This window comes from Spermophilus citellus (genome assembly GCF_964194105.1).
Source record: "Spermophilus citellus genome assembly, chromosome: 10".
Lineage (NCBI taxonomy): Eukaryota > Metazoa > Chordata > Mammalia > Rodentia > Sciuridae > Spermophilus > Spermophilus citellus.
The window spans coordinates 91,146,239-91,165,406 of NC_138197.1; the positions used below are offsets into that span (position 1 = coordinate 91,146,239).

At 34.0% G+C, this 19,168-nt stretch overlaps 1 protein-coding gene across 1 annotated transcript in view; it reads left to right on the top strand.

Annotated features, from left to right (window-relative positions):
• The window catches only part of RAB21 (RAB21, member RAS oncogene family), a 32,719-nt gene that overhangs the window by 5,630 nt on the left and 7,921 nt on the right, over positions 1-19,168 (top strand). Inside the window, exons 2-5 of the mRNA XM_081311375.1 lie at positions 6,984-7,043; positions 7,773-7,880; positions 11,121-11,184; positions 18,646-18,700. Coding sequence (XP_081167501.1) covers positions 6,984-7,043; positions 7,773-7,880; positions 11,121-11,184; positions 18,646-18,700 — 287 coding nt within the window. The remainder of the gene's footprint in view (positions 1-6,983; positions 7,044-7,772; positions 7,881-11,120; positions 11,185-18,645; positions 18,701-19,168) is intronic.

Genomic DNA, 19,168 nt, shown 5'->3' on the forward strand with positions numbered 1-19,168 from the left:
GGGTACTGGACATATAAAGGATAAGATGTGCTAATATTTGGTAGCTACTTTTGACTTTTCACCTGAAGATTTGGGAAGAAAGCCTCCAGTGTTCTCATTAGATCATTAATAAAGACTTAAGAAGACAGAGAAGTCCAAATACAAAGCTTGATGGCCAGTCTCACTATAGCCCAGTGATATATAGCCAGAAATGAGTTTCTCTTGAGATATGAAGAATCTTAAAGAGTGGGACTTTTTCAGACTGAACATGGCCACAGGCCATTCCTTCCTCTTAAATGAGAAACACAATTATTGACGGAGTGTTGTTCATACTGATAATGGAAGCAGAAAACAGTTTAAAACCAACTTTTATGGACTGCTACCTATTGGACATATATCCTTTGGTGAAATTTAAATAGTTATTCCAGCATTAGTGTTGTCCTTACTTTTTGCCCTAGCCACATCAATTTTGCCCACAAGGATTATCATGAGATGTTTTGTCACATGTTTGCTGGAGACAAGATTTACTGTTTTTAAAGTTTAGATCTATCAGGAAACTATATGATGTGGTGGAAAGTGAAAGGACTTTTAAGATAGATAGGTTTAAAAGCTGATTCCCATTTCATAGCCTTTATGATCTTGGCAGGTTATTCTGTCTCTAAGCTGACTCTTTATGTATAAAATGTGAGTGCCTCACTCATGTATCTTTTAAGTGGATTACATTAAAGGTATCACATGTAAAGCTCCTAGCAAAGTGCCTGATGCATGTTTGTTTAATAAATATTTGCTGTTGAATGAATAGATGGTGCTTACTTTTTTTCTTTCTTTCATGAAAACTTAAAAGAGGGAATGGGGTTATTTGACTTGAATCATTCTGAGAAATTTATGTCGTATCTGAGGGATCATTATATTTTAAAGTTATTTATAGATTTTTTTATATAAAAGAAAAATATATATTCATATTAGAGGTTTGACTTGGGTTGACATTTTAGTAACTCACTTTTTAAAAAATTGTATTTGTTGTTTTGTTTGTTTTTAGAGTATGATGTTTGCCATGCTTTAGTGTTTTAGTACTTCTTTATTTTTCCAGAGCTTCTCCTAGTTTCTGATAGTTATAGAGTAATCTATAGGTAAGTTTCCTGGCCCAGGACTTGAATTATATGAAGTACTCAAGGTCTCCTGTGTGGTTTTCTTACTGATTTGAGGCTTTGATAAATTTGACAAGACTGAGGAAGAGGATTGAAGTTATGAAATTTATTAAGGCAATATTGCTGACTCTAAGCAATTCAAAAACACTTCTATTTTGTATCTTTTATATGTCAAATATTGTACTAGTGGGAAATGTAAAGATTAGTAAGACACTTTAGCTATCAGTTTACTTTCTTGACTTTATTCTTAAAGAATTGTGGGTATTTCAAATTGTAATCACTTCCTGTCTTTGGTATATCTTCATTATATCTGTACTCCAGGGTGATCATTTCCTTTTCTTTATATGTACCACTTTTTTGCTTATTAAGGAGCTTAGTGAAGATTATGTACTCTAATTTAAGTGACTTCTATCAGTTTTTACTAATCTCATCTGTAAAAAGTAATCTTGTTTACAATAGAACCATCATCTCCTCTTCTAGGATTCCAACTGTGGAATTCCATCTAATTTCCTGGAGTCTAGAGTAGGTACCTCTCACGTGATTAGCAAAGTAATGCTGTAAGCTTGACTGGACAGGTAGTAAGTATCCTGACAGTTTGGCAAATGAGGAAACTAGGACTTAGATTAAATTTCCAAGGCCCCATCAATAGAAACTGTGTGCCCTTTTTTTTTTTTTTTTTTTTTAAGTCAAGCATACTACCTTTTTTTGTATGCGTGTGTTACTAGGGGGTTGAGCCTAGGGGCACTCTACCACAAAACTATATCCCCAGCCCTATTTATTTTTAATATTGAGACAGGGTTTCACTAAATTGCCCCCACAGGCCTTAAATTTGCAATTCTCCTGCCTCATCCTCCCAAGTGGCTGGGATTACAAGTGCAGTCACCACACCTAGCATTTTTTTTTTTTTTTTTTTTTAGTACTCCTTAACCTTCTTAGCAAGACTTATCATTTAGGTCTAGGAACTGGTTTTGTGTTTTGCATCATAGTCCCTAGACTAGAAATCTTGGTGTTCTTGTTTGTAAGATTATTATTATCTGGAAGCCACATCACTGTTGATTTAGCAGATTCATTACGATGTCTTTATATAATACAATAATTGAAGTATTTTTATCCCTTTATTATTTTATCACCTACATGTAGTTTTTATCTTTTTTTTTTTTTTTTTTTTAAAGAAAAGACTTTTCCTAAATTGTGGAAACAAAATTCCAATGTGTACATATCCCATATCTGTGCCATTTTCTGCTTTGTGCTTTAAGCAGCTCCTTAGAAGTGACTATTGGACTTTGCATTTGAAAGTCTTTAATTGGCACTAAATTGATCATAATATCTCTCCTTAGAAACCAAGAACAGGAAATTTAGAAATATTCTTAGTTTTCTGATAACTAATTTTTATTGTCTTTTGCAGAGGGCTAATTTTAAAATTGTCTTGCCTGAATCCTGTCTACTGGAAATGGTCATAGATACTTATATCTGCAACATTGTTAGTGACTAACAAGAATAATGCAACTAGGTATATGCATAGCAAGTGCAGGAGATAAAAGTAGGAAGATGTTTGTCTATAATTCCCTTACTGTGTTGTTTGCAACAAATTCCTCATGTTTATAAAATGATGCTTTAGAATTTTGCTTTGCTAGTAGTTAGTAAGCATAGTAAATGACTGGTTATCAAAGAACCAAAAGAAATTTTTTTTTATCAAATAAGTTATTTTAAAAGACCTTTCATTCATCATATGTAATTTGTTCCTGTTGTTTTTTTTTTTCTATACTCTTTTTTTAACATATTTTTAAAAATTGTCATCCAGTATAATTTCAGAGAAGATTTTGGGTAAATAAACACCAGGTACAAATAACAAATGTCAGCCTGAGCTAATAATAAGAAGATTGTTGATTTTTTAATGTCCCTAAAGTTTGGAAATTGAAATCATTGGGATTCGAAGTAGTGTGCTATTACTCAGGGTTTGGAGGAAAAAGGTAAAAGATGTCTGATTACTTTGATCTTTGTAACTTTGTGCCTACCCTAAGAATATTTTGGGAGGTGAGTTGGTGTCAGAAACACTGTCCAAGTGGAGGACTGCCAGGTTAAGAAACATGTATGTGTTCTAGAATAGGGAACTTTGTGCAATGGAAAAAACATTCTGGTGTCAGACTTTCACCCTTTGCAGCATGTGGCTGAGTTGTGTGACCTGGGAGAGTCACTGTATTTCTTTGAATCTGAGGTTTAAAACTGAAAAATAAGGGCTAATTATCTACTTCACAAGGTTGTTGCAAACATAATGAAAAAGCCCAATCATAGAGCTTGGAACATGGTCTGTACATTTTTCCCCCCCTCTCTAAAGTCCTTTGAATCTTTCCTTTTAAAAATATTTTTTTTAGTTGTGGATGGACACAGTATCTTTATTTTCTTAATTACTTTTATGTGGTGCTGAGTATCAAATCCAGTGCCTCAAGCCTGCTAGGCAAGCACTATACCACTGAGCCTCAACCCCAGCCCTCCTTAGAGTCTTTTGAGCCCTCCTTAGAATCTTTTTGAGTTGCTGCTATTTAACGTTATTCTCCTCTTCCCCTTTTTGATGAGGGAGAATTCACTGAGGTGTACCTAGGCATTTGTAAGTTCCTCAGAAGTGTGGAATTTTTTTTTTTATTTATGGGGGTGGGGGGCTGGGGATTGAACTCAGGAGCACTTGACCACTGAGCCACTTCCCCAGCCCTATTTTATATTTTATTTAGAGATGAAGTCTCACTGAGTTGCTTAGTGCCTCTCTTTAATTGCTGAGGCTGGCTTTGAACTTGCCATCCTCCTGCCTCCACCTCCTGAGTGGCTGGGGTTACAGTCATAAACGGCCTGGAAACTTTTTTTTTTTTTTAAAAATGTGTAAATATCTCCAGCTTTCTTGTGAGTACATTCTGGCTTTCCTAAGATTCTTATGTCCGTGATCACTTTCCCCTTTCATCTTTACTACAGTAAAACAGAATTAAGAATCACTGCCCCAGAGTAAGTATAACCACAAATGGTACTTTAGTAGTCTGACCAAATTAAGTGTGTGCCTTATGGAACTGATGGGGATGGGAGGACAGAATTTCAGCCTTCTGACATTGGCTGCTAATTTGATTTTACATTAAACTTTTCAGATTTACTCTCAAGTATAATTGTATTTTTTAAAAAACCTGTTTAATAAAATATTTAAAAACTTGGGATGTATATAAAATAAGATCCGTTTATATTACAGAAAGAATCTTTTTGGAAAATTGGGACTAAGAGTGGGGAAGTTTTTCAACCTGAAGTAAAAAAAGATTTAGTTGGGTTCCCCTCCCCTGCTTACTTGGGATTTAATCCCAGGCCTCACTCACTGAGCTATATCACCCTGTATCTCCAGCCCTGTTTATTTTTAGTTTGAGGCAGTATCTCACTGATTTGCTCGGGCTGGCCTCAAATTTGCAGTCCTTCTGTTTTATCCTGCCAAGTAACAAACCAAATTATTTTAGCTCAAATATATGATATACTAATAGAGCATATTATCCAAGGATCAACCAGGAATGGTGGCATACACCTGTAATCCCTGCTACTCAGGACCCTGTCTCAAAAATAAAAAGGTATAGGGATAAAGTTCAATGGTAGAATGCCTTGGGTTTGATCTCCAGTCTGGAAAAACAACAAAAAATAGTTTCCAAGGAAGGTTTTAGAACATCTGTTAAATAAATTCAGTTATACAATAGCATTATTTGAGGTCTATTATGGAAAAGGATACTGTGGCTTCCACTCCTTCACTAGAGAAATATGTGTTCAGCTATCAGTCTGGGAGATACCATAGCATAGTGCTTATGAGTTGCATCTGGATTTCAAATCCTACTGTGTTACTGTGTGACCTTTGGCAAGATACCATAATTGCCTCAGCTTCCTCATCTATAATATTTGGAGAATAATTGTATCTGACTCACAGGGCATTAGAATTAAATGACATACTTGAAAAGCTCTTAGACCACTGCTCATTTCATTATAAGCACTGTGAAAGAGTTAAATAAAAATATGTAATCTAGTTAACAGAATGCTTATCCCTATAAAAGGGTAACTTAGTAGTATAAGACAGTATATACTGAGTATTACAAGATTAAGTTCCCTTTAATTTTTCAGATTAGTGTTCAATGTGGATTTTATGTATAGAGTAAGAAAACTTAAAAATCTAAGGAAAGAGGGCTGGGGATGTGGCTCAAGCGGTAGCGCGCTCGCGTGGCATGCGTGCGGCCCGGGTTCGATCCTCAGCACCACATACCAACAAAGATGTTGTGTCCGCCGAGAACTAAAAAATAAATATTAAAAATTCTCTCTCTCTCTCTCTCTCTCTCTCTCTCTCTCTCTCTCTCTCTCCCCCCTCTCCTCTCCTCTCCTCTCCTCTCCTCTCCTCTCCTCTCCTCTCCTCTCCTCTCTCACACTCTCTTTAAAAAAAATCTAAGGAAGAAGAGTATAGATCAAGAACTGGATTTGAAGAGGTGAAGTTCAGATAGAGAATAAATAATAAATAATCAAATTAGAGGGGGATTTTATGAACAAACAGAATTAGAAGGAATATAAATAGGCTATAGAAGTTGGAGAGGAAGTAGAGAATATTGGAAGCTATCTTAGGAAGATAAGTGTGGACAAAATTATTGTAGACGTCTTTGGGTACAAAGATAAGGCTTTGAGATTTGTATATGTGGATTTTTCATCATTCACAAAGGAGAAGCTTATAGATTACTTTGTAACACAAAGTAAGCATTCAGTAAATGTTAGTAGTAGCAGTAATGTCTGCAGTGGTTCACTGTAGGGAGGTTATTTCATTGTTTTTGACTCTTTGCCTTCTTACAGACTGTGCTGTGATTAGCATCTTTTTCATAAAATTATGATTCCTAAGCAGATACTTAACTATACTTTAAGCTCTCATGGGAGGGTGATTATAAGTTTCAGAAAGGATGGTTAAAGAAAAATAAGGGAGATTTTACCAGCTCTAGTCACTTCCTTTTGCCAAGAAACCCCATAGTAGTCATCACAAAAGGTCATTATGGTACTAGCTGCCAGCAGGGAGTTTTTCAAGCATACTTAATAAAAATGATAACCTGTTAGGGAACTCTTCTATGAGTAATAAAAATTTAAAAAGAAAAAAAAAACAGGGAGGCTTTGGGAAGGTAATTTAGCATGTGGAGCACGAGATCAGAGGTGTTTACATATGGCATAATACAAAACCAATGGTCATAAAACTCCATAGGAAATATGAAAAAAAGACTCGGGAAGTTTGGGGGTGTGGTTATATATATGTATGTGTATGTGAATATATACACATACACACACCCACCCATATATGTATATATATTGAATTTGTAAATGCAGAACCTTTTTGACTAATATTGATATACAATAAGTAAACTACCAAACATTTCTTATATCTTAAAAATCTCTTAGATTTTTTTCATCCTATTATTATTTAAGGAAGTCAATATCAAATTAAATGCTCTAGTAAAAAAAAAAATTGTCCCACATTTAGAGGGGAAAAACTAAGCAAAGTACTATATTGTGTGTGTGGCGGGGGAGGGGGAATGAATCCCCCTACACATGTCAGGTATTCTGTCACTGACCTACATCCCTAGCTTTTCTTTATATTTTTAATAACTTTTGTTCATAAAACAAGATTTCTTTTTCTTAGATAGGAATGTAAGTAAGTATTTTTCTGTCTTTAATAAAAATAATGTCTGGTTATAAAATAAAAATTCAAGGATTATTTTTTCTCTCAGGTAACTTAAGATTCACCTTGAATGATTCATCTATAGTTTTTGGATAAGTAGCATTATTTTACATGAAAAGCTGTTTAATGTATTTCTCTTTTCTTAGGCATCTTTTTTAACAAAGAAGTTAAATATTGGTGGGAAAAGAGTAAACCTTGCCATATGGGTAAGTTAACCTTTTCATCTATATTGAGTGGTATCTGCCTGTTTTTAATATTTTGATAACTAATTTGTGGAATACTGATTTTTTCCCCCTAGGAATAGGAATTTGAATTTCTCTATTTTTTTTGAAGTTAACTGAAACTTAGGCAATTTTGTTTATGATTTTATAAATTCCTAAAATCTGGTTAAGAATTATATTTAAATATTCATGTCATATTGACCCTAGCTACAGAAGGATCAACTCGGGATTCTACTTCAGAGAGTGGATAGGGTGGGTAGGATTGGCTTCCCTCCCAAAGTGCTAGCCCTCTCACTGGTGGAGGGTAGGACAAGGATAATATAGTAGCATCTCTGTAAGCAGGTGGTCCTGGTGCATACTCGCTTTTATTTCTTTTCTCTATGGGGGAATCTGAATTTAGGGCAGGATCTATTCCTGGTTCATAATGTAGCATTGGCCATTTTGACCCTCTAACATCTGCTTGGTTTTTTAGTAAGGTTGCTGAGAAGAATTGGGAGAGGGAATTGACCTTTGTTTAACAGTAAAACATTTCATGTTAACCTAATTTTTTCTTTCTTTCTTTTTTTTTTGGTAACCTGTTTCTTTTAATAGTGTTTTGGGATTATCTGTGACTTTATGCTGTTTTTTCGTTGATCAGAAGTTCACTGAAGTTGCAAAAGCAGACATGCAGACATTTTTTCTTCTGGTTTAATAAACGTTTGTTGCTTTATTTAGGATACAGCAGGTCAAGAAAGATTCCATGCATTGGGTCCAATTTACTACAGAGATTCAAATGGAGCAATTTTAGTTTATGATATAACAGATGAAGATTCTTTTCAAAAGGTATGCTGTTTACTTTTGGGTAGATGATTTAATGAGAAGAACAATGATTTTTCGAGTTTCCATTTACAGTTAGTATGCAGTTTGCATAAAAGGTGACTTCTTGTTTTTACTGAAATGTTTAATTTTTATTAATTCATATTAGAGTAATTAATCATTTATTGCATGGCTTTCTCAAAGGGAAATAATTAAAGTTAAGCTTCAGAAAAATACAGGGGCTTTGTTTCTCCCTTTTTAAAAAAATCTCATTTATTTGATTCTGTAGATATTGGGCACCTGAAACTTGGTGTAGCTATGTGGGCTCCCTTTTTGTGAAGAGAGAAAAGAAAGAGCAAAATCCAGTTTAAGCTCTTTCTCCTCACTAAATATTCTGGAAGGTACAGGGTAAATTTTGAAAGGACAATATAAGTAGTGTTTGTTTATTTAAAATTCCTTCGTTTTTTAAAAAAAACTCCTCTTCAAACTTGTACCATAAATGTAAGATTTTTAAAGTTGTTTGGGATAAAAAGTGATTTACCATTAAGCTTACCCTCTGAATTCTCATGGCAATCAGGATTAGTTATTTATTTGACCTTCCTTCCTAAAGCCTTTTTTGGAATAAATTTGTCAGCAATGTGTAATGAAAGGGGATAATTTCCAAGGCAAAAGCTTTTCTTGCCTTGAGTTACAGGTTTATTCTTGTTAAAATTTCTTGCCTTTTTAGTTTAGTTTTGCTCTTTTTTTTTTCCAGTAAAATCTGATGGAGCAAATAGATATACTAGTTAGCTCTTAGATTATTAATAACATAGTAAAGCAGTCCAAAGAGTAGGGAAATGAAATAGTATGTATCTTGCTGATTTAATGATTTTTTAAAGTTATTTTGGGGCTGCTGTTTGCTGTTGTTTATCCCTTCCTGGATTTTTGCATAAAAATAAATGGTTTAAGTATTGATTAAAAGAAAGTCTAGAGTTTTGGATTGAAAAGTGCCAGTTACTTATTAATACATAATAAGAACCCCAAAACTTCATGGCTTAAAAAGGATTTATTATTTCTCATGATTCTGTGGGTATACTAGGTAGATCCTGTGCTTTGTCTGGCATATTGTTCCACCTAGTTACTCTTTTCTCCACATGATTTCTCAACATTCTTTTTTTTTTTTTTTCTATTGTTGTTATTGTTGGCTTTTGGTATGGGGGGAGGGAGTGTCTGGGGATCAAACTCAGGGTTGCTATACATAGAGATACATCTCTAGCCCTGGTTCCCCTTGAATTTGAACTTGTATTTCCCCTGCTGCTATCCGCCACCCACGTTGCTGGGATTACATGCATGTGCCACCGTGCCCAGCTATCAATCATTCTGTATTCTTGCTTAAGTTTTGTGTATGATAACTGGATTTCAAGAGTGCAAACGTAGAAGCTGCCCAGTCTTATAAAATTAAGTCTGAAACTGGCACAATATTACTTCTGTCACTTCTCTTAGTCAAAGCATGTTACAAGTCCATCTGAAATTCTTAGGGTGGGGAACTTCACTACCTATTGATAGAAGGCTAGGTGAAGCTATAACCAACTTTAATTCACCTCAGAATGGACAAGGGTAAGATAAGAATTAGGAGGCCTGTGGAACAGAATATAATTGAAGACGAATAACAAATTACTTTGTGTGTTTTGTTTTTATGGTACTAGGGATCGAGCCCAGAGTTATTTCACTAAACTATTTATACCCAACCGTTTTATTTATTTATTTATTTATTTATTTATTTATTTATTTATTTATTTATTTAGATAAATATCTCACTTTTAATGCTCTTGCCTCAGCCTTCCAACTATCTGGGATTATATTGATTGAATATTGGATTGATTGATTGTGGTGCTGGAGATCAAACTGAGGGCCTTGCACATGCTAGACAAGTGCTCTATCACTGAGCTGTATCCCCAGCTTAATAACAAACTTTATAAAATTTGATTAGATTAATAGGTTGTAGAGTACAGGGAGTAAAGTAATATGTAATTGGATTCTGGTCTGTTTCTCTTGGGATGATGAGGATGTATATTTTTTTTTTTACCAGTTTTGTCATTTTTTTCTTATGTGAAATTGACTAAATGCTTTGAAATCTTTATGTATTTGTGAACCAAACAAAATATGGGGCTACACTGAGAAAACTGGTTTAGCCCTTAATAAAGATAAGGCAATGATAATTAATTACCTTTGATTTTTATAAGGATTTGGGGTTGCTAAAGATAGTTCCTCTGTGTTCTTGCAAGGAGTGTGGAGCTGTTCTATTTGTACTGTAGGACCAATGTACAGTAAGTGCTTATCATATATCTAATGTAGTTTTTGTAATTTATAGGTGTATATATATATATTTTTAAGGAAGGTGTGATTTGACTGCATACAGATTAAATTTTGTTACAAGAAAAGAAGGCAGATGTCCCAAGTTTGTTCTTTATCTTGTTTTTTTATTATAATCCTGTTACTTTGTTATAATATTATAAGCACGTATTCAGAAGATTAATTTTCTTAATTCTAGTTTACTCCCAGCTGCATCTGCTGCTATGATATGCTTCATATATAGTGGAGAATCAGTTTATTACTAGAGTTGTCTTATACCAGTGGTTCTCTACCAAGGGATGACAATGTCTGGAAACATTTTTTGGTTGTCACAGCTGGAGGATACTGTTGGCTTCTGGTGAACAGAAGCAAGGGGATGCTATTAAATTATCACACATTACACAGGGTAGTCCTTCACAATAAAGAATGATCTGAGCCAAAAAAAAAAAAAATATCAGTAGTGGCAAGGTAAAAAAATGTATATGGGCTTGTCACACATTAAATGATGAAAATATATTTTGCCATATTCTCTTTTTTGGTGCCCATATACATTTTTTTTCCTCTTTAAATGTATGATAGAGAAGTTCTTAGGCCCTCTGTTTAGAAACCAATGACCGTACTAAAGACTATTTTAAGCCCACATTGACTATAGACATTTATTATCATTTATTATAGACATTTATTGATATGCTTTGGTAAATAGCTTTGTTTGGATCTATCAAAAATTTATAAAAATCTGTAATCAGAGGTGCATCTGTAGATACATACATATTTAGAGAGAGAGAAATCTTTTCATTTTATGTGTTTTGCAGTATAATCTGATAATAGGAAGCTATTAGACATTTTGTGGTATTTTGCCAATGTTGAGTATTTAGGTGATATTATAGTACTAATTCTAATAGGATTTGTTTTAATATTTGTTCTTTTTATACACAGGTAAAAAACTGGGTCAAAGAATTACGGAAAATGTTGGGAAATGAAATCTGTTTATGTATAGTTGGTAAGCTTCATTACTTTAAAAAATCCTTTGTTTTCTTAATGTTTTAGTAAAAAAGTAATTCTTTTTAAAAGTGACATGAGAAAGAAATAATTATAGTATTTTAGTATTAAATATTTTAGAATAACTTAGTATTTGGAGGTGATTTTACAAGAGGTACAAACCCTATACTTCAGGGAACACCTTGGGGAACAGATTGGATGCTAACCTTTTAAGGCTTCAGGTTCTCCAGTCTTGCTTTATTTAGTTTAGCGTTTGCTGTTTTTCACTATAAGATATTGTTTAAAAAAAAAAAAAAGTTTAGGAACTATTTTAAATAAGATTAAAGGGGCGGGGGCTGGGGTTGTGGCTTAGTAGTAGAGCACTCACCTTGTACGTGCAAGGCCCTGGGTTCGATCCTTAGCACCACATAAAAATAAATAATTAAATAAAATAAAATTATATTTAAAAAAAGAGATTAAAGGGGCTGGAGTCGTAGCTCAGTTGTAGAGTGCTTGCCTAGCATGCATGAGGCACTGGGTTCGATCATCAGCACCACATAAAAAAATAATAAAGATATTGTGTCCACCTATAACTAAAAATAAATAAATAAGATTAAAGCCAATTACTTAAGTCAGTATTCTTGTTTTATACATTTAACTATATACATTTTTGAAACAAGGACAAATTTGATTGCAGGGATGCAGTAAATAGATTATGATCCTGGGGAGGAGGAATTTTGTTAGTTGGTAAGATAAGAAGACTTCTAGAGCTCAGTCTTAGACTTCTAGAATTTTTCTTTGGTTCCCTTTATCTTCAGATGATTATTTCTATGATATATTTGTCACACAATGAAAGTATAGTAGGAACTATCCTCTGCACTCAACAGACATTATCTTGTACAATTCTGTAACCCTACAAGGGCTTTATAAAAGAAGCTGAGTCCTGGACATACATACTTGCCCAATGTCAGGCAGGTATCAGAGATGGGATTTGAATTGAAATCATTTTGACTTGTGTTCTTATGCTATTAATCCTTAGGATGTGTATTGTCAGTCTGTTTTCTCCTTTTCCATGTGGCTGATAATAGCAAGAATGAATTTAGAGAAATCTGAGTAGTTTTAGTGGAGGATGAAGGTGGTATTTAGGTAAATGAAGAAATGGACAGTGTGGGAAAATCTTGCTTTTAGCCATAAGAATTATTTTTTTAACTTGAATTTATATTTCTTGCATCTTGTCACCACCAGATTGGCAACTTTACAATCTCATATCGGCACAAATTGGGTGGTGTGGGGTGGTATGAGAAGTCTAAGAGATACTTTTGTCCTGCCTTTTAGTCTAAATGTTAAGTGGTTGACTAGACAGCAGTGATATTTTGGACTGAAACACTAGAGTAACAAACTACATAATGTTTGACACCAAAGTTTCAGTTAGTCATTATGAGGTTTGTGTGTCTTTGTGTGGTATATGGAATTTATCAAGAGTAGAAAAGACCACAGTTTGTAAATGATTGAACATTTTCTTTTGGAGGATTGTGTCATCTCTCTAAAAAGAAAGAAATGGTACTAACACATATACATAAGAAAGAGGAGCCTCAAGAGCTTGTTACTTAACCAAGGTCCCTCACAAAAGTAACATTAAAACAAACAAACAAAAAAAACCTGGCTTAAATAAGCTCATGAATAGTTCATTTAAATTGTATTTTCTTAATGTTCATATTATAAGAAGGTTTGGAACCACTAATATGACATATAAAAAGTTCTCATTCCCTGCTACTGACAAGTATGTCATGGAAGTTTAATTAGAATTCAGAGTTAGAACAAAGCTCATTTACTATTGTTCCCAAACTCAGCTACCATATGTGGTGCTGAGGATCAAACCTAGTGCCCCACATGTGCGAGGCAAGCACTGTACCATTGATCTACAACCCAACTCCCTGAAGAAGTTTTTTTAAAAAGATAAAAATTCTTTTGAGTGGCTTCTTTGAATCAAATACTATACTATAATTGTGATTAAATCTATGTGTACTATTCGATATTTGGGAACAGTTTATCTGATCTGACCCAGTGCAAGAATCTCATTTAGATCATCATGTTACTCTTGTATGAGGATTTGTGGTAACACTGTTTTTATCAGAAAGGCTACTTTTTAAAATAAACGAATTTTGTTAGTTAAAAACTGATAATATTCCCTATAATCTTTACTTACTGATTTTGTGTGTGTGTGTGGGGGGATAACCTGGGAGTGAACCCAAGGGCACTTAACCACTAAGCCCCAGCCCCAGCTCAGTGGTATTTTATTTAGAGACAGGGTTTCTGTAAGTTGCTTAGGGCCTCTTTAAGTTGCTGAGGCTGGTTTTGGTGATCCTCCTGCCTCAGCCTCCCAAGCTGGTAGGATTACAGGCATGTGGTACCACTGCAGCTGGCTTACTGTTTTAAGTGTACTTTTCATTGAAATGTAATGTGTATTTAAAAAGTGTACACATCTTCAGTAACAACATAATTTTCACAAAATGAAAATTTCATTGTGTAAAGTATGAAAACCCCACTGACACGTCTTTCTTACCCCAGCACTATTATAGTTACCTTTTCTTCACTGCCCTTCACCCTACACCACTACCCTGACCTTTTGCTACATGAAGTAGTTTTGTTTTGAATTTATATAAATGGAATCATATGAAGTCTTGTGTCTGACTTCTTCGGCTTTTCATTATGTTTACAAGATTCTTCTGTGGTGTTGCACATAGTTGTAGTTGATTTTTATTATCTTCTTTGTTATCTACTGTTTTATGAATATTCCACAGTGTATCCATTTTGCATTACTTCTTACCTCTTGATTTTTATTTTGTCCTCTGTGGTAGTTCAGTGTTTACTCTGTCTTCTGTTTTATTACATTTAGTAAATGGTAATAGTACTTCACAGTACTCTATTGAAGATTTTATAATTATTTGGAAAATGCTTGGCATAGAAATAGACATCTGACAAATATTCTTTTCCCTTTGCATAAGTCAGCACTTCAAACATTTGAAGCCTACTTGAATTATTTGCATGAAGTCTTTAAATTCTTCAGATCCTTAATTTTTTTTTCATTTGGCTTACCTTCTAGACTTCCTAATCATCATGATCATTTTCTCTTAGGTTTGTTCCAGTGTATCAGTGTCTCCTACACCCGAAAGAAAAACTAGAACCCAGATGTTAAACTGATGTATTCTTTCAGGGTCCTCTCCCCTTTCTTTTGGTACTGGGAGCTGAAGCCCGGAGTCTTTACCACTGAGTCCCTTTTATTATTTTGAAACAGGATCTAAGTTGCCCTTGAACTTGTTATCTCTTGTGGTAGCCATCCAAATTGCTGGGATTACAGGTGTCTACTACCATTGCCTAGGCTAGCCCAGAACTCCCCAGGCTCAAATTATCCTCTCTTAGCCTCTGGGGTCGCTGGGACTACAGTGCTTGCCACCACACTCAGTTTCTCTCTTTTAATACTTATGCTGTCCTATCAAGATTTGTTAAGATAGCAAAAAGTTTTTAACAGCCATGTCAACTTATTGTCTCTTTTACTTAGATAATAGTATTGTTCAGTCAGGCTTTTCCAGCTTGTTCTTATGTAATTTAGTTATTTAAATCTACAGGTATTTCAAATTGTCATACATATTCAAACCTTGGATTTACAGTCAATTCATTTTTTCATGCATAAGCTGAATACTTAACCATCTAGAGTCTTCTTTAAGGCACTCGATAACCATGTGTTAATCAGTTATGGAGAACCCCGTACTTTACTAGCAGAGATCTTTTCCTGTAGATTGTTCCTCATTCATTGAATGACAGTCTTGGCTGTGATTGTTCTATTTAAGCTAGTATTCTGCATCAGACTTGTCTTTAAAACTTGTGTATTTATTAAGTAAATATTATTAATCATGACTACCATTTATTGAGTGTCGTGAACTATATGAACTACATGGTATTTCATTTAGTCCTTCTAACAATACTACAGGAAGATGATTTCCATTTTATGGATGGATGAATGGGCTTAGAGAGCTTTGTACTTCACAAAAACATGTATCAGGATAGACCTAGGAGTTTAACTCAGGTCTGTGTGTTACTTCAGGCCCATATCCTTAAACAACACTGTTGTTTGCTATATCAGGTTTTGGGCCTAGTGTAGTTAATACATAAAATAGGTATGGTCCTTATCCTTTCAAAGCTTATTATAAAGGAAGTGAGAAAAAAACAAGTTACCATTGTATATTATGATTTCTGCTATGAAAAGGGAAGTGCAGAATGGAGTCTTGTAAGACCACAAAAGCAAACTTGTCTAGATTTAGGGAGTAAGGGGAGATTTTCTAGAGCACAAATGGTTAAACTAAGTTAGCTAAATGCAGCTAGTAGGATGGTGGTAAAAAGTGTGTTACCTGTCATGGAGTTTAATTCTCTATTGATTTTTCGTGATTATTGATCACTCACTGTGATGAATGTGGCTGATATTAATAACGAACTCTTTATTGAACAGATACTATATGCTAGGGATTTTTACCTAATTAACCCTGCAAGGTTTGCTAGCTATATTTGTACATTGTGAAACTAAGGGAGGTTAAGTAATTTACCCAGGATTTTAGTGCTATGAAATAAACTGGGATTGAAAAATGTTTTGTTTTATTTAAAAGCTGTGTACCTTTTACTAGGAATTGAACTCAGGGATGCTCTATCACTGAGGTAGATCCCCAACCTTTTTTATTATTTAGTTTGAGACAGGGTCTCACTAAATTGCCCAGGCTGGCCTCAAATTTGTGATCCTTCTGCGTCACTGGGATTATAGGCATGTGCCACTAAACCCAGCTGGAAAAAGTGTCTTTCCATTATGCCTCACATATCCAGACTAAACAAAATATAATTCTAATTCTTTATCACTAATTAGGCCATCTCCCCTTAGCAATGAGCTTATTTCTTCCTTTTTTTTTTTTTTTTTTTTGGAGTATTGGGGATCAAACCCAGGGCTTTGCATATGCTAAGAAATAAGCAAGTGCTCTACCACATTCTTAATTCAGATATGTATTTTTTAAGATAATTAAACAGTGGCTTTCTCCTTTCCTCAGTCCACTTACAAAAAAATTAATAAAATCTTCATCGTATACTTTCCAAATAGATTTTGATCAAGTAGATGCTTACTCTGCTGGTTTTCCTTGTTTTCAGGTGCCTTAAGCCTTTCAAAAATCCATGTAGCGGAGCTGGGGTTGTAGCTCAGTGGTAGAGCGCTTGCCTAGCACGTGTGAGGCTCTGGGTTCAATCCTCAGCACCACATAACAATAAATAGATAAAATAAAGGTATTGTGTCCATCTACAACTACAATTTTTTAAAAAATCCATGCAGCTGCAGAGTAGTACCATATAGGAGCTTCAGAGCCTTACTTCCTTAGCTGTCTTGCTTTTTTTTTTTTTTTTTAAAGAGAGAGTGAGAGAGGAGAGAGAGAGAGAGAGAGAGAGAGAGAATTTTTTAATATTTATTTTTTAGTTCTCTTCGGACACAACATCTTTGTTGGTATGTGGTGCTGAGGATCGAACCCGGGCCACACGCATGCCAGGCGAGCGCGCTACCACTTGAGCCACATCCCCAGCCCAGCTGTCTTGCTTTTGAAAAAAGAAATTACAGAGGGTTTTGAACTTTGGAAAGAAATCAGTCACTAACGAGTCAGTTTCCTGTGACATTTTCTGTGCCAACAATCCATTGTGATCACTGATTGTTCTAAGAAGTAGTAGTTATCTAGTAGAGGGATTTAAATTTTTTATTTAAATAATTAAGTCATTAAAATATCTATGATAGTTAATAATGGTCTGATTTATTAAAATTAGTCAAAATTTTGAATATTATTACACGATAAAACATTAATTTCCCTCAATGTTCCTTTGAAACAGTAAGGTGATTGATTACCTTCTTTCTCTGACCTCACTCTTTTTTAGGTGTTGATGATTCTGGTGGAATTTTTAAAACAAAGCATTAAAAACCTAAGGAAAAAAAAATGTTTATAGGGTTTTAGTTGGTTGGACCAAAAGTTTTCTTACTATTAGGGGACTAAATTGTTTAACCTTTTAAAGGTACAGTCTTGTGCCTATTAGAGCCACTTGCCACCAGATGGTGCTTTTTGCATTCTGTATAGAATAAAATAACTTGTTTTCCCTCTAGTTACTGTCAAATATACTGGCTACAGTATTTAGCAGATTAAAAATTTTATTGACAAATTATAACATAGGAAATCAGAATTAATATAGAACTTCTTACTAAGGTAGACAGGTAACTGTTCAAAGTAGAAAAATTCATTACTGACTTCCATGGTACTCACTGATCTTTATTGTTTTGTCTGCTTCTCTCCTTCTCATCCTTAGGCTATAATGGCAAATAGTTTCTTGTAGCTACCAGCAATTAGTGTTCAATTGTTTGAGATTCTCAATATACAGAACTGCTGGATTTAAACTTTTCAGTGCTAACTATTATATCTTCTGTCAGGTGCTTACTTGAATACTTTATCTAAAACTTCTCTAAAATTTTCTTCTCAACTCTATAAGGTCCCAAGGGGAAAAAATGACCTTGATTATAAGATTTCTTTTTTTTTTCTCCCTAGGATTCATAATAGAAGAAAAAAAAATTTGAAGTGTTTTTCCTTAAGGTCTTTTTCTCTATTTTTAACTGTTGCTTCAGTTACCTTTAGCACTCTGTGTGTCTGGCCAACTCACCTTAACTTTTGTCCTGTATTTAGTAAGAACTCTGCAATTTACAGTATCTTTATTTTTGTTCTGGTGACTTTTTAGCATAAACTTGGTTTTGGTGCTGTTGTTTAAAGAGAGCTAAATTTATTTCTTTTCAGCAATTTAAATCTGCATGATATGCATATATTAAGTTCTAATAAGTCACTAAAATAATATATTTTTTTTGTCTCTGTGATGGTAAAGTTCTTAAAAATCCATACATTTTAAGTTTTACTTTAACTCATTTATATTATCTAGGAAACCAGAATCTGTTAGGGCCCAAGAAGTTAGCTGAATATATTTTAGTAAACAAAAAGATAGCCATACTTAATTATTGACTGGCTGTAAGTTGATTGGGGAACATAGAAAATTTTTTCCTTTTTAGCCATTGATGTTTTGCTAAAAATTGTAAGTTTTCCCCTACATTGCCTGGGGAGTCTTAATCCCTGGTATATCTACATCAAAGAATAATGCATATCTCCTTGAAAAGTAGTTTTCTTTGACACAGTCTGAAAATTTAGGGAAATGCATTAATCCATTTGAGGGAAGATGATTTGTTCATCTTGACAATTGTGAACAGCTCTCATATGATACGGATTAACTTTATAGTTTTAAGACATTTAGAGGTCTGATAGGGATTTGTATTACTTTTTTCAGGTAATTAAGATGGCAGTTGTACATTTAGAATTGGCTTAATTTTATTATAAAAATGAATCAATGTTAAGATTAGTATTTACTTTTTTCAAATTAGGTAATAAAATAGACTTGGAAAAGGAGAGACATGTTTCCATTCAAGAGGCAGAATCGTAAGTGTCTGGCACCTCTACCTGCACACCCCCACCCCACCTGTTACTCCCCAGAAGTCTTCCTCTTTGTATAGTATATATTACCATTAAGATGTTACTCAAATCTCTTAAGGTTTTAAACTATTGAATCCAGTGAAACATGTTTATGTTGGTAGTTTCTAGAGTTTTGACAATATTTAAAAATATTCTGCTTTCAGTTCCCATTTTGATTTCGTTAAAAAATAAAAAGAATTATGTTAAAAAATTACCATGTTCAAATAGGCAGTGAATCACAAAAGCTTAAGAATTTGAGTTTCAAATTAATCTATAAAAATTTTAAGTCTTATTATTTGTGTTATTTAAAATTTGGTTCCATGTACAGAGAAGTTAAACGACTAATTTTAATTTTACTACACTTGGGTAAATTAATAAGTCATTATTATGTTTTGCTGCTGTAAAAATTTTTTAATGTTTTACATCAATTGCTGA